Source organism: Desmodus rotundus, chromosome 7, assembly GCF_022682495.2.
Source record: "Desmodus rotundus isolate HL8 chromosome 7, HLdesRot8A.1, whole genome shotgun sequence".
Lineage (NCBI taxonomy): Eukaryota > Metazoa > Chordata > Mammalia > Chiroptera > Phyllostomidae > Desmodus > Desmodus rotundus.
In genome coordinates this window covers 5,755,392-5,771,547 of record NC_071393.1, presented here as the reverse complement: position 1 = coordinate 5,771,547, position 16,156 = coordinate 5,755,392, and the positions used below count along the sequence as shown (strand labels likewise).

At 42.1% G+C, this 16,156-nt stretch overlaps 1 protein-coding gene and 1 non-coding gene across 6 annotated transcripts in view; both read left to right on the top strand.

The window, feature by feature from the left end:
- Positions 1-738: 738 nt before the first annotated feature.
- HECTD4 (HECT domain E3 ubiquitin protein ligase 4) overlaps positions 739-16,156 on the top strand; it is a 152,092-nt gene continuing 136,674 nt past the window's right edge. For 4 of the 5 annotated variants that reach the window (XM_024567080.4, XM_024567077.4, XM_024567076.4 and 1 more), the window contains exon 1: positions 874-1,229. In XM_024567080.4, the coding sequence (XP_024422848.3) occupies positions 1,053-1,229 (177 nt within the window). In that variant the 5' untranslated portion in view covers positions 874-1,052. Of the gene's footprint in view, positions 1,230-16,156 lie in introns of all 5 variants that reach the window. The other variant, XM_024567078.3, reaches the window with a different exon arrangement.
- On the top strand, positions 13,660-13,785 carry LOC112310900 (U6atac minor spliceosomal RNA). Its single transcript, XR_002975410.1, has one exon. It is a non-coding gene; the product is annotated as a U6atac minor spliceosomal RNA (small nuclear RNA).

The window sequence follows — 16,156 nt, the reverse complement described above, 5'->3', positions numbered from 1 at the left end:
ACACATTTTCAAGTCCTTTGGTACAAAGGAGCGCTTTATTTTTTGTAAGTCTAAAAGCAATACAAAGATAACATTCTCACCTCAATCATTCTGGACCTGTCCCCTATGTTATGTTTTCTCCCACACATTTCTCTCAACATATGTAGTTCTTTCCTGTTTTTATAAAAACGGGATGGCGTGCCTATTTTTAAGGTATATGTCAATCCGTGTTGAATGTTGATAAAATTATAACGATAGTTTTAACTTCCATTCAGGGATCATTTAGTAAGTGCCAGACAGTGGGCACCAAGCATCGTGACTGGCGTTTTCTTTTCACTGTTTTGAGTGCTTATCAGGTACTAGACTTTTCAGTTACTATGAAGCATCTACTGTGCGGTTCTACCAAGGGCTTATGAACAAGTTTGCAGCGCCTACTCTGTACCATATTTTTTTCATATATCACACTTGAACGTGAAAGCAGGGAGTGAACCTCTATGCTCTGCCCAGGGTCGGGGCTCTAGTCTGAGCGAGGGATGCACACCTGAGTAGGGGAAGGACAGGAGGCGGGGGCCTCTTTCCCAGGTAGCCTGCAGACCCAGGGAGTCTCCAAATGGCTAGGGAAAGAAGTGGAGGGGAAGGACAATCTGAGAGTAAAATGAATTGAAAGGCGACGTGGAGGTCCCGCAGACCCAGTTCCCCCGGCTGCCAGGCTGTAGGCGGGGCCATCGGTGGGCGGGGCCGGCATTGTCCGTTCCGCGGGGCATGCCGGGAGCCCCGCCCCCAACATGGCGTCTCACTGACAGTTGGCTGCCGAGCGCCGGAGGCGGATCCTGCTCCTCAGGGCGGCGGCGGTGGCAGCGGCGGCGGCGGCGGGGCCGGGGTCTCCGGGGCCGGGGGGGTGGGGGGATGGCGGCTCGGACCGCCTAGGGCGGAGCTGCACGGGCGAGGCGGCGAGCGGGGCGTTGCAGGCGGGCGCGGCTGCTGCTGCCATGGACTGGTAATCGCGGCGGCTCCTGCTCTCGTCTCCCCGGGCCGGGCGGCTGCGCTTCTCCGTCAGCCCCTCAGCCGGGGCCATGGGCTCGTCGGCGGCCGCGGCAGCTGCTGCGGCGGCTGCCGCGGACTCGGCGCAGTGGCTCTCGGTGAAAGAAGAGACCATCTTTCTGCATGACGGGCTGATCCGCGTCACCGACCTGGCCGAGCTGCCCAGTGAGATCCTCGGGGCCCCGGAGGCCGCCGACACCGACCTGGAGGTGAGCGAGGCTGCCCCCCGGTCTCCGCCGTCAGCCCCTCAGCCCCGCACCTCCGGGGTCGGGCTCTCCTGCCCCAGCTCCGAGGCCCCGAGAGCTGCCGGGGCAGGTGTGTGTGGGCGCGCGGCGGGCAGGTGGGGGACCTGCGGGTCTGCAGCCCGACCTTCTCCCTCCCTCCGGGCTCGCATCCTGAGGCCCTCCGGGGATTGCATCTGTGGTTTCACTTGGAACGATCCGACACCCGGCATTTTATCAGACTCTCACCCCGCGGGGCCTTCCCGCCCTGCAGGAGCCTCTGCTGCCTCCCGGGTCCTCCCTCCCCTCCCCCGCGGACCCCCGGACTCACTTCCAGGGCACACCCAGGTTGCTCAGCCTTGCGGACGCTTCCATTTTCACGCTGGGTATCTACCTCCCCGCGTTCCTTCCCCAGTTCTGGGTTGATTCACGCCACCCCCTCCCCAGCCCCCACCGCGGCAGAGGTTAGTGGCAGCTGCCGGTCCGCGGTGGGCAATCCAGCAACTTCCGTGTGTCATGCCTCCCGTTGACACGGGGCCTTTGTCAGGGAAGCGTGCGGTGTGGACAGCGAGGGGGATGCTACAGCGGCCCCCGTGCGCCTCCGCGAAGGGTCGCGGGCGCTTCAGGCCACTAGGCCTTTTCGTGAGCGCGGGGGTCGCGGAGAAGCCGGGGCTCAGGAGCCGTGGCAGGTGCAAAAGCAAATCTCAGCAACTGCTCCGGCTTTAGGGGCAGAAGGAAACCAAATATGCTTGGGTGATGGGAACTTCCCATCGACTGCACCCGCTCTCCCCTTAGCCCGGGGGTGGGAATGCCGGCTGTTTCGTTTCATCCAGGCCACGAGGCTGACACTGCCCCCCCCCCCCACTTTGTCACTTCGGGGAATGACATTTTGATGTGTAGGTAGCATGGAGTGTCAGGACATTCGTACTGTCGCAAAGAAGACTCTGGGGTAGGGCGCAGAGAGGGGGGCCTGTCTTCTGGCTATAAACGGAATGCGAGGAATCTTTTGTGTTTTGCGGTTTTGCATGCACTTTGGCTTTCAGCACAACGGACATTTATAGAAATGGATTAAACCCCATTACTGTGTGTTTCTGGAATCGCGTTGCCCGAGACATTTGGACGTGCCTGAGATGCGAAAACGTTCCACTGTATTTTCGTGTCTGGATTTGAGATTGAGGTTGCAGCATTCTCATTGTGAACTCTTAATTGATTTATTTTACAGTCTGGCCATCAAAAAAAAAAAAAAAAAAAAAGGAAGGTACAAGTTGGTAGGGAATTCCTAACGTTGAATCATAGTTTTATTGTGTCTCATTTGGGCCTGTTCTATAAAAAGCAAGGTGTGTCTGAGTGTCTTATCTGCTTGAAAACTCAAGGGATAATATGTTATGATGGTGGAAGCTTTGGACTTAACTGACTCTGTTGTATTTAAGATATGGGATGTAAATGCTCTTTCTTCATTAGAGATTAATCAAGTTCACAGGTCCAAAAAATTTATCTATGTCATTTATTTATTTTAGGATTAAAAAGAGTAGTGGTGAAAAATGCCTGAGTGGTTAAGATGGTTTTCCTAAGATGTTTACTGCATAAATGTGTTGATTGAATTTGTCAGCTATTTCCTCAGAAGAATGATTTTAAACAAAAGAACATCTCTGGCCTGATAGATTAAAAAGAAAAAGCCCTTAAACAATTTTTGGTCTGACCTATCAGGAACCAATATGTGCATGTAAGGGTGATAAGCATTTATGACTGGCAGTTGTGAAGAATTTTTTTCATTTCTTTCCATGTTATGTAGGCTACATAGTTTCAGGAGAAATGGGTAACTAAGAATATTTCTGTGGCTATTAAATTTGTATTTGTGTGTGTTTGCATTTAATTATTGAATTGTAATAATCTTGATTAAATGTATCCTTTGTGTCAGGCCTCATCTTTTTAAATTCTCAAAAGGATCCTTCTAGCTACATATTGTTACCTATTGTAACAATTGTAAATATTGTAAATTGCACCCATTGTACAGATGAGGCAAGTCAAGTGCAGAGCAGGTATGTAACTTGCTCAAGATCACACATAGAGAAGAGAGTCTGGACATTAACCCCAGGACTGTTGGTCTCAAACACATGCCTTCATGCAAAGAGAGGGGAAGGGAAAGAAAGAGAAAGAAACATTGATTTGTTGTTCCACTTACTTAGGCATTTATTGGCTGCTTCTTATATGTGCCCTGGCCAGGGATCAAACCCATAAACTTGGTGTATTGGGATGAGACTCTAACCAAGTGAGCTACCCAGCTAGGACAGTGATGGTCCTTTTCACCAGGGTTTTCTAGTTCTGTAGAATCCTTCAGTTATCCATTTTTCATTTTGGGAGGTAAGACTCAAACTAAACTAATTTATGGTTGGTAACCTTAATGCAGAAGATGCACCAGTGCCCTGACTGGTGTGGCTCAGTGGATTGGGCACTGTCCTGCAAGTGGAAAGGCCGCTGGTTAGTGTCCTGGTCAGGGCACATGCCTGGGTTACGGGCCAGGTCTCCAGCTGGGGCTTGTGAGAGGCAACCAATCCATGTTTCTTTTGCACATCAATGTTTCTTTCTCTCTCTTTCTCCCTCCCTTCCCCTCTCTCTAAAAATAAATAGATAAAATCTTAAAAAAAAAAAAAAAAGACTGCTCTAGTGAACATTTGTGATCTTGCTTCCCAGCAATTGTCATCAGCTTGGCTCAAATAAAGTCATATAAAAATTTTTTAAAAAAGATTGCACTAACTGCAATACAGTTTCAGATTTTTAGAGCAAGAAGAGTCCTTAGTGATAATAATTTCTCTCATTTTAGAGAGAAGTTATCTGAGATGAGGAGCGATGATGACTTGGTCACCGCAGTGTAGCTAGTTTTGTAAGGACAGAGGATTGGACCCTAGCTTTCCTGACTTTAAATTCCTGGGTTGTTGTTTTTTTTTTTTTTCACTCGGTTAGTGCTGCTCAAAGTTAACTGTCAGTATGAAAAAAGAACCCATCCTGAGAAGCACATTAACATGAACTTAGTGTTTTAATTTAAGCAAGAGATGAGTGTTTGAATTAAGAGCTTTTTCCTCAGTACAGTCTAAAAGAAAGTGTTTAAGTCAAATAGTGTTTAATCGACAAATTTATTCAATGAGTATTTGTGGAATTCAGGAGGGAGATGAGCCCACTGTCACGGGTGTTGGGGACATAGAAAGGGATTAAAAAACCCTTGTTCTTAAAACACTTATATTTTAGTGGGAGGACGTAGACAATAACAAATAATCAAATATACAATATAACATAAATGTCAAACAATAAGTGCTGTGGAGAGAAGTATAGCCGGGAGAGGAGGTAGAGAGTAACAGTGCGGGAGGGCTTTATTTTACATACGGTGAGCAGGAAAGGGAGGCCCAAGACGGCTTTTGAGCAGAGACCTGAAGGAAGTGAGAGAGTACCATATGGCTACTGGGGAAAGTTCATTCCAGCAGCTGACAGCAAGAGCCAAGTCCCTGAGAGGGAAGCGTCCTCAGCATCCTCAGTCTGGAGCTCTGAGCCTGGTGAGCAGCGGGGAGAGAGGATGGTGATAGGAGTCAGGGGGCAGGAGACGCCAAGTGGGGCCTTGTAGATAAGGACTGCGCCTTACTTTGTGTGAATTAAAAATGCAGAGTGAGGCTCTTTCTTGGCCTTTAAAATAGCTGTCTGCATTCAATTTTGCATTGCTGGCAAAAGCAAAAAGCATGTAGGAAATTATTTTTAAGAGTTCAAGTAAACATAACTTTAAAAGAAATTTAAAAACAATAGCTCAAAAATGCCCACTCAGATATTATTGAATTTTGCATTACATTTCATAGAACATTAGTCTTTTTTAAATAAAGGGAATTTATTTATTTATTTTTTTAAAAAGCAGCTCATTTGTGAAAGTTCCAAAAGGTCTCTTCTTCCTATCTCATTTCCCTCCGCAAACTCCAGGTGGGGACAGGCGTCGTGCATGTGGACGCTGACAGAGATGCTTCACTGACTTGCCCAGGGTGGCCAAGATGTTTTTTACCTCGTTGTAAAAAATTAAAATAATTTTGAACCCAAACATTTTGGTTAGTGTTTCTCGTGTTTTCATTGTGTTTGTTTATAAAGATTCCCCCCCCACACACACACTACTCAAAGACTTGAACAAGAATGTTCATGGCACCTTTATTTTGATTGCCAAAAACTGTCCACCAACAGGTGAATGGATAAACAAGTGTGGCACATCCATATGGTAAGTTCTACTCAGCAATAAAAATAAATGAACTGTTGATATTTACCACATAGATTTATGCTGAATGCAAGAACCCAAACAGGAGCACATTTCTATGGAGGTTAGAGGGAACACAAACGAATCTGTAGTGACAGAAAACAGACCCGTGTTGCCTGGAGATGGAGGCAGGCAGGAAGGGATCAGAGAGGGGGTGGCAAAAGAGCATGAGGAAGCTTTTGGGGTGATGGTTATATTCCCTGTTTGATGGTGGTGATGGTTTCATGGTTGTATGTTTCCTGTGTCAAAATTTATCAAACTGTACACTTTAAATGTGTGTAGTTTATTTTATGCCAGTTATACCTCAATAAAACAAACAAAAGCCCACACAGGCCCAGAATGCTTTACTGATATTTAGGAAACGAAAAAAGGCTCAGCAGGGTTTTTGTTTGTTGTTCGTTACTGGGGGGGGGTTGTTTTTGTTTTTTAATGTAAGGGAAACAGAATTTGGGTTTGGAGCTAATCATCTGAAATAGTCAAGGCCTTGGATACTTAGGATACACTCAAGTGAAAATTTTAAGACAATATTTAGATTTATAAATGTTGATCTGTTCTCCAGCAAGTTTATCCTTTGGTTAAAACTCTTTAGAAAGTATTTATGTGTTTTTATAGAATTCTAAATGCTGGATTTAGAAGTGTTGCTGAATAAATGAGTAAACTACCTTTGTTCACCAGCAGAATTAATTACCATATAATTAATGAGCACTGGAATAAGAGTTACTGAATCTTGGTGCAGAGTTCTGTGAGCGTGGGCGAATGGTTCAGAAGCTGGCGGGCTTGGCTGACTAGCTGTGAGGTTAGCGTGAAGTACCTGAGGACTGTGGAAGGCAGTATTGTCTAGAGGTCAAAGGCAAGCTTAAAGAGTCAGGCTGGCATTGTAATTCTAGCTCTGCCCCTTACTAGCTGTGTCACCTTGGGCAAGTTCCATCCCTTTAGTAATCCCTGGTTTCTTCTTCCACTGCAGCTTCTTTGTCATCACTGTCACCACCTCTGCCACCACCGTGACAATAGTGTCAGCGTATTGTGCTCCAGGCTCAGTGCTAATCACTCCCCACGCATTAACCCATTTAATCCTCACAAAGACCTTATGAGGTTGGTGCCGCTGTTGTCCTTATTTTACAAATGAGGACCTGTGGCACTGAAGCAGAGGAACTTGACAAAGTTCATACTGTTAGTAGCAAAACTGAAACTGAAGTAGGTCTGACACCGTGTTGCTAGACTGTGTCAAGAGGGGGATAATAACAGGGTTAATGTAAGAATTAGCTAGGGAGGAATGTGATTATGTATGATCAGTGTATAGACTCCATAAGAGCTTGTGCTTAGTCAGTCAGTGCTCACTGTATATGAAAGCAAATGATCCCATCAACAGAATCTTTTTCTTTAGTAGTGGGTAGTGGAGATAATGGGGTGTGTGTCTGTGAGCATGTGTATGTGAGAGAGATGTTGATTGATTCAGTGAGATTCCTCTGGAATTTTATTTGTTCCCAATTTATTTGCAATATAGCTAGGCAGATGAGATAATAGATAGTCTTCATTTCAGTTTTCCTCCAATTGTTTGCCTAAGGTCTTGCTAAATAAATCAGTTTTGATTATTATCTGTCTTCTTGGCTTCTATATTGACTGTCACAAAATACCACCTGTTGGCCAGGGCTACTGGGTAGATTGTCATCCACCTGTTCTTTCCCAAGTCCTAAGTGTCTGTGGTGATAATTATGAACCATCAGTTCCTGAAAGTGTCCCATGTTTTCTCCTCCCTCCCACTTTGCATCTTGTTTCCCAAGGGTGATCTGCTTTGCAAGATGTTGAGACAATAGTCAATGTAGACATGTAAATAACAGCAGATGAGCAACTATGGGACAAATGCAATTATGTCAGAAGGAGAGAAGACAGCAGAAATTGTAAAACTTTTACCTGGATCATGCATTTTTAATATAGCTTATATATCCATTACATTTTTAAAAACCAATACATGAATACATTCTTTTAAAAAATGGAAGTACCCTGGCTGGTGTGGCTCAGTGGATTGAGTGCTGGCCTGTGAACTGGAAAAGTCACTGGTTTGATTCCCTGTCAGGGCACATGCCTGGGTTGCGGGACAGGTCCCCAAGTGGGGCGTGCAAGAGGCAACCGATTGATATATCTCTCGCACATCGATGTTTCTCTCCTCCTCTGTCTCCCTCCCTTTCCCTCTCTCTAAAAATAAATAAATAAAATCTAAAAATAAAAAATAAAAAATGGAAGTAACATGAAACTGAAGTTCCTTTTTGGCTACCACCCTTACTCTTGGTCTCCGTCTACTCCCCATCCCAGTTAAATCAGGGAGAAAAGTATTTTGTATTCAAGACTCTTTTTGAATGTGCATGTTTATGTGTCTGTATATACATAACGCTTTGTGATATTGGACATATCTTTCTGTAACTGGCTTCTTTAAAAAAACTCAGTGATTTTTTGATCTTTCTATGTCTCTAGGGATAGATCTACCACATTTTTTAAAGTGCTGCACGAGACTCCAGAAATTCCGTAGTTTATTTGGGCATTGCCCTATTGATGTATGTCTTAGTTTTCTGTTGCTGTGCTAACAAATTGTTGCAAACTTAGTGGCTTAAAACAACACAAACTTATTCTTTTATGTTTTTGGAGGCCAGAAGTCAGAAATGAATCACATTGGGATAGAATCAGGTGTTAGCAGATCTGGTAGCTTCTGGAGACTCTTGGGGAGAACTCTTCCCTTGCCTTTTCACAGCTTCTAGTGGCCACCTGTATTCCTTGGCTTGTGGCCCCTTCCTCCATCTTCAGAGTTCACTCTACTCTCTGATCTGTCTTCATTCCTTTTTTCCTGACTCCTCCCACATTTCTTTTTACAAGGACCCTGTGACTACATTTAGGGCCCACCAGATAATCCAATCTCTGTCCCTCTCAAGATCCTTAATTTAATCACATCTGCAAAGTCCCCTTTGCCACCCACAGTCGCATCCACAGGTTCCAGGGACTAGGACCTCTTGGGGGGCCATTCTTCAGACTACCGCAATGAGCATTTTGGCTGGTTTCAGTTTTCCACTATTATAAATGAACCTTTAGTACATATCCTTGCACTGTTGTTGTACACGTGGGAGTATTTCTCTAGAGTAATTCCCAAGAAGTAGAATTGCTAGGGTCATGGGTGACCATTTTAAATTTTAATAGATATTGCCAAATTGCTCTCCGAAGAGATCATACCAGTTCATACTCCCAAGTAACAGTGCTGGATAGGACCTCTTTTCCTCACACCCTCAGAGAGATTATTTTAGAATTCATGGATTTGCTTAAATTTATCATTTGCTTGCCCTGGTTGGTGTAGCTCAGTGGACTGAGTTCCAGCCTGTGAACTGAAAGGTCACCGGTTTGATTCCAGGTCAGGACACATGCCAGGGTTGCAGGCCAGGACCCCAGTTGGGGCATGTGAGAGGCAACTGATTGATGTTTCTCTCCCTCTTTTTCTCCCTCCCTTCCCCTCTCTCTAAAAACAAATAAAAATTTAAAAACACATTTGAAAAATGTATTATTTGCATAAGCCAATATTGGGCTTTCACTTGGAGTGAAATGGAGTGGAATGTTGGAGTGAAAGCCCAATATTGGCTTAAGCTGCTGCACCATGGTCAGCCAAAAGGAGCCAGAGTTTTCTGTTCCTGCTGCCTCACCATTATCATATCCCTTCAGAGGACTTCCCTTGTTGCTCGATCTCCTTGGCCTCCTGACACCCACCCATTTTGGTCAGTAATCCAGTTAACACAGACAATGTCCATAAATAGGGAGGGGAGAGTGACAACTTCTCATACTGATGGTCTGGGGATGCTGCCAGGGGCCAGCGGAGCCAGGGAGCTGTCCACTCTGGGAAGAGATGCACTGGCCCCTAAGTGTGTCAGAGGGCACAGCAATTGTTACACAGACTATTTCAACTCAGACTGTCTTCAAATTTTCTCTCTTACATGCCAATATATGGAGTCATTCTGTTTTTTGACCTTCGTGAAAAATAACTGATTTTAAGTTGATTGTATTTTAACACTGTGCAAAACTTTGATTATAAATAAGTGATGCATGGATGTTGTAGAAAGTAGAGAAAAGACCTAAAAGCATAAGAGAGGAAAAAATAGCCTTTGATTGCACTGTTTAGAAATAGCCAGATTAATTAACTTTTTTACTATTTTTCTTTTTTTAAATTAAAAATAGTTTTTCAATTACAGTTGACATTCAATATTATTTTATCTTAATTTCAGATTCTGTTTTCTTCATATATATAACAATGGGATTATATGCTCTACGCAGTTTTGTGTCCTCTAATCACTTATTGGAACTATTTTGTCAAATTAACTTAAAAATATAATTTTACTGATTGCATAGTAATTTCTGGATGTACTATTGTTGTCTTGTACATTACTGCTTTTTCTTTACATCTATTTTAAAGATAATTTAAGCTTATAGAGGGCTAAAAGGTGTTTAGCATTTAGAATGTTATTTGTTTAGTAAAGTTTGATAAATTATACATTTGTAGTAATCATTAAAATTAAAATGTGTTTCTGCAACTCGTTACTATTGATGGTTTGTGATTTAAAGGGATTTTTATAGTGCCAAATGATTTCTCTCCCAATGATGTTGAATATTTCTGTGGAGCTTTGAGCTTCTAAAGTGCTATTAAGCACAACTGTAGAATAATTTGTGTTCCACGATGGGACACTTGGAGCCCACCCTTGAATCCCTAGTGTTTCTGTGAAACCTACAGTTGTCTGAATTACTAGGTCATAGCACAGTGTAGTAATTTTAGATTAACCAGTATGGAGATTTGCAATTTGTAAACTGTTTTATGAAAATTGTAGGCTTAGTAATGCTAATACCTACAAATGCATCATTCAAGTAGTGGTTTTATACCAACAAAATATTAACATTTAGCTTGTATTTGTACCAGATCTGACCTTGTTTGCTTTGTGTTCTGCAGTTTGCATTACTGATTTCAGAACAACGAAGTCTAATATAAAAGATGTAGCTATTCACAGAACAGACTGGAAAATCCTGACCTCCTATCTCTATTGATATGTTTGCTTTTCTTTTTCTTTTTAATTGAATTTATTGGGGTAACACTGGTTAATAAAATTATACAGGCTTCAGGTATACAATTCTACAATACAACATCTGTATATTGTACTGTGTGTTTACCACCCCAAGTCTATGTTGCTTTTCTTTTTTTTTTTTAATTGTTGTTCAAGTACAGTTGTTTCCATTTTCACCCCACCACGTCCCCCCTACCCTCCATCCCCGCCTCCCACCCTTGAACCTATCCCCTTTGTCCTACATCCTTTATAATGTTTGCTTTGTTGATTAGGTTCCACTTCTGGTAGGATCATATGGCAATTCCCTTTCTTTTTTTTTTAATAGATATTTTATTGTCTCACAGTTCTGTAGGCTAGTGGTATTTCTCTTTCTGTTGAAATAAAATAATTAAGAATGTAAAAGGAGACTCTGTGTCAATGTATTTTCATCTCTTGGTATACAATAGAAGAATTACCTTCTTTATTTTTTATTTTTAAGGAATTTTATTTTGCCCTCACTGGCATGGCTCAATTGGTTGGCTATTGTCCTAAAAAGTGAAGGGTCGCTGGTTCAGTTCCTGGTCAGGGCATGTGCCTGGGTTGTGGGTTTGGTCCCTGGTTGGAGCACATACAAGAGGCAACTGATAGATGTTTCTCTCCCACAGCAGCGTTTTTCTACTTCTTTTTCTCCCTCCTTTTCCCTCTCTATCAGTGGAGAGGGAAATAAAAAATACATAAAATTTAAAAATAAAATTTTTTAAAAAGGAATTTTATTTTTATTGATTTTAGAGAGAGAAAGGAAAGGAGACAGAGAGGGAGGGAGAAAAATCAATTTGTCGTTCCACATATTTACACATTCATTGTTCGATTCTTGTGTGTGTCCTGATCAGGGATTGAACTCACAGCCTTGACTTACTGGGACAATGCTCTAACCAACTGAGCCACCCAGCCAGGGCTTCATTATTTCTTGATACCAATTCCTTTCTGATCATCCAGGTGTGGTGTAGCTGAAAGATGATGACTGGGAACACCTTTAATCTTGTGCTTAGTTAAATCTAGAATAAAAATTTGATCTGTAGGGCAGCATTTCTCTTTGTTTTGAGCCTCTTTTTTGTTTGTGCAAGACTCAAACGCTTAATATCTGCAATGTTTAAAACTGAACTAGGACTTGAAATAACCAGCATATATTATGGGTGAGAGTAGTTTTGTAGTGATGACTCAAAATAATTTGAGATTCAAGGTATTGTTCCCTGGTTTTTATAGGAGCATCTGATTAACACCCTAGTTTTTCCCTCTTTCTGTCTCTTTTGGTAGCCAGGCTAAAGAATGTCACTATTATTAATCTTGTATTGTACCTATTATATTTGGGCAAATGCTGGCTATTGTGATTAAAATGACCCTTCACATTTGAAAAGTTATATTTCTGTAATTTAGCAAGCAGGTAGATCCTATGGGTACAGGAAATGGAGATTTAGCCTAACTTTTCAAAGTCAAAGTTTAGAGTTTATTTTGGGACTTTGCCTTGCAGCCTACAAGGATCGGGTCATAGTTTCTTAAAATAACTCAATTTATCTCTGTTCAGCAGTCATTGTTGAAACCCAAGGAAACGCCACATTTGGGGAAATATGAAAGTCAAGAAACTGGCACTCTTTTAATGGTATAATATGTTCTGTGAGAGAGGTGATAAAAACAGTCTGTAGGTGGGTTAATAATTTCAGAGCCTTTTCTGTGCGGCAGTGTCGTTAGAATTTAGGGAAGTGGCACAGGTTTGATGAAATATCCATTTGCCTAAAAAGGTACCGAGTAAGAATTCCTCACCTGTTTTCAGTCGTCCCTCGTCTGCCTTGAAGGCACGTGCTCATCCTTGGGACCTCGGGGCTGCCCAGATAACTTTGCTAGAGATGTTGGCATAGTTGTAACCTGGGTATGGTGGCTTCTGGTCGGTGGCTTCTGGTCAGCGGCTGTCCAGTCAGGTTCTTAGCTCTTATGAAATCCCTCTGCTTGTTTCCATGGCGATGTCATTCTGTTCTGGTCTGGGCTAAGGCAAGAAAGACTTCACCCTTGTCATGGGTGTTTGCTAACGTGAACACCAAGGTGCTTACTTCCAGCCTTTCAGCAGCTGACTGTCTTACAGAAATTCTGAGGTTTTCTTCATTGCACACAAGGTGTCTTTACAAGCCGTGCACCAGTTTCTGCTGTGGAGTTTTTTGTTTTGTTTTTTTTGTGTGTTTTTTTAATTAAATTAAATTAAAATTTATTTTATTTTTAAATTATTTTATTGTTCAATTACAGTTGTCTGCATTTTCTCCCCACTCCTCTACCCCACCCCATGCTGTGGAGTTTTTGAGAATCTATTAAATTAATGCTCTTTGTGTTTAAAACCAGGTTGATAGTTTAAAAAAATTTTTTTCTTTGCTACCTATATTTTCAAGTGCCTAAATAGAACAGAAATTTTTTGTTACATGGCTATGTTATTTTACAGCCAAATCTTTGTGGACTTTGTGCATTTTATTATGGATGATCTGAATGAAGTTCAGCACTGCCCTGGGCCGGACCATGCCCCTCCCTGCTCCTTGTCCCCCTCTCTCCCTACCTTCCTTTTTGTCCCTTAGAAATGTTGTTTTTTTTTTAAAGATTTTTATTTATTTATTTTTAGAGAGACGGGAAGGGAGGGAGAAAGAGAGGAAAAGAAACATCAATGTGTGGTTGCCTCTCTCGTGCCCTCCCCACCGGGGACGTGGCCCCCAACCCAGGCATGTGCCCTGACTGGGAATCCACCAGTGACCTTTTGGTTCACAGGGCAGTGCTGTATCCACTGAGCCACACCAGCCGGGGCTAGCCCAGTTTCTTTACCTCCAAAACACAAATGAAGTTTCAGTCTTCAGAGAAGGTGAGGAAAAATCCAGTCTTTCCACATTAATTCGGTATTACAAAGAAGAGAAATAAAGCTTTTTTTTTTTTAAATTAATAAAAACAACAACCTCTGCTTTGGAAGGACTCTCACTATGAGATTGAACAAAGCTCTTAGACCGTAATAAGGAAAAGCAAAACTCTTATACATGTAAAGAAAACTCATTTCGTGTTGTATGAAAGGAGAGAAGGTTAGCACTCCCCTTGACAAGGATGGAAGAGGCCCTTGGGCCTAACAACACACATACGGTTAAGGCATTGCCACCTACTTCGTGGCATCTAACCACTGTTTTTATAAAGGACACATGGACAAAACCAAGGGGGAGGGTGGAGGTAGGGGAGGGAAGTGGGTTCAGTTGGGGTGGGGTGGAGGGATGGGGAGAAAAGGCATACAACTGTAATTGAATAACAATAAAAATTAAAAAAAAAAAAAAGAAAGAAAACTCATTTCATGAAGAAATGGAAGCATGGAAAAGGAGTGTCTGGAGCAAACGGCAGACCAGAGGCCTTAGAGCTGGGCAGAAGGGACAGTGCGCTAACTACCCGGCTTCTTTCTCACTGTTATTGATTACTTTAGATCCTTATTCATCACACTGTGCTCTTGGATATTAAAGACTTTGGCTGGCAGGTTAAGTTTCTTGAGTAAGTAACTATCAAAAGATTGTTGGTTCTTGGTATTTGATTTCAAGATGTTAGATGTTCTCAAAGTGTGTATGTTTTTCTCCCCTTTCTTAGATCATTACCCATCCTATTGATATTTTACAACACAGTCCAAAAGGTAGAATTTTGAGTGTTATTTTTTGAAAATTAAAGTGAATCTAAATGAATTTTGCTGTGGAAATTTTATAAGCCTACTTTGAGGTAATGGGGGGACAGATGGGTGTTCTTGCTCTAAGTCATAATTTGGCAGCTCAGAGATTTATGATGATGGTCCTTACCATTTCCTCTCATCCTTTCTTCAGAGTTTCTCATTGTTATTCTGTCTAACATTTGAATGGATGCAAATACATAGTAGAAAGAAATCAAGAAGTAAAGTCTGGCCCTGGCTGGTGTGGCTCAGTAGATTGAATACCAGCCTGCAAACCAAAAGGTTGCTGGTTTGATTCCCCTCCAAGGCACATGCCTGGGTTGTGGGCCAGGTCTTGCAAAAGGCAACCAATTGATGTTCCTCTCCCTCTTTTTTTCTTCCTCCCTTCCCCTCTCTCTAAAAATAAATAATTTAAAAAATGTAAAGCCCAGCTCAAACATAGCCTTGCCATTAAGTGTAGTTTCTGTGCATGTGGAAACTGTGTATCTCTAGACTATCTAAAAACAAAAATAACATCCTCAGCAACTTCACGAAGTAAAATCTCCCCACGCCCCAGGAGCATAATTACAAGCTTTTACTTTTCTATGTAATGTAACATTCAGTGACAGTAATTCACTCATCTAACATAGTAAGTTTTTTCTTTGGATGTTTCTGTTCTAGCCCTGCTATTTATTCATAGGCTTTTTCATTTCTTAGGAAAGTGGTGGTGAATAATATGTTTAAATCATGAATTTAAATTCCTAGGCCAACATGGTTGAACCTAATGATCTTGTTTTGGGTTATTCTTCCCCACCCCCCTGTTTTTACTTTTAAGGGACCTAATGTGACCCAAACTAAACAGATGTCTTATGTTTATTGATGATTTTCTTGTTTCCAAGTCATATTGAAACTATGACATTTACCTTGATATATTTTAAAAGTGAAGCATTCTGTAAATTACAAAAACAAAAAGCTACTAAATGGGAAAAGTACTCAATTTTCCCATAACTGTATGTGCATTTGTGAATGAGAGCACCGCAGCCTTCTTACTACCCACAGTGTGGTATGTTTACTGAATATTTATTAAATTGAACTAAAGCACCAACATTTGAGAGAGAATGGGCATGCTAGGCATGTACCTTCTTTATTCACATTTCTGAGAGATACCTATGTGTGGATCATTCTGTCTTTATTTTAAAGACTAGGAGTCAGAGGAACAGAAAGATGAGTGACTGACACAGCATAGGTTAGAATTTTTGCCTCTTAAACACACTGAGCAGTATTTTATCTGTTAAGCAATGTTACTAAGTAGGTACACATGATATCCTTGGTAATGAAATATTTCTTGTGCGTTGGCACAATTTAAGTCAGGCAGTGTAGTGGAAAGATGTGTAAAAATACTCAAATGATTTTCCATGATTTATCTGTAGCATTGACAGGGGGGAAAACAACTAAATACACTAACCCTTTCGCTCTTACCCCCTTGCTTAGCAGTTTCTGTGTATTAAAGGGTAAGATTTCTTTGAACCTACCCAGCCACTATGAAGAGTTATAGATAGATCTAGAAATCTCCAGAGTTGTCTTTGTTGGACCACCGTAAATAGCCTTCTTTCCCAAAACACTCACCTGTTTTTTCACTCTTAAAAGGTGATTTAAATTGGTCACCTAGGGAAGATCTCCTTGATGTTGAGCTGAATTCTGAGATAGCAGGAGGACCAGCTGCGTGCCGTTATCTGTGTCCTAGCAGACACTGAACACACTCCACCCTGGCATATTTGGTGAGAGGTGATAGTGCCAGGGCTGAAGATGAGCCCTGTCCCCTTCGTGCACTGGGGGACCTCTGTGCTTACAGTAAGCTTGTATTACTTTGGAAGCAAGC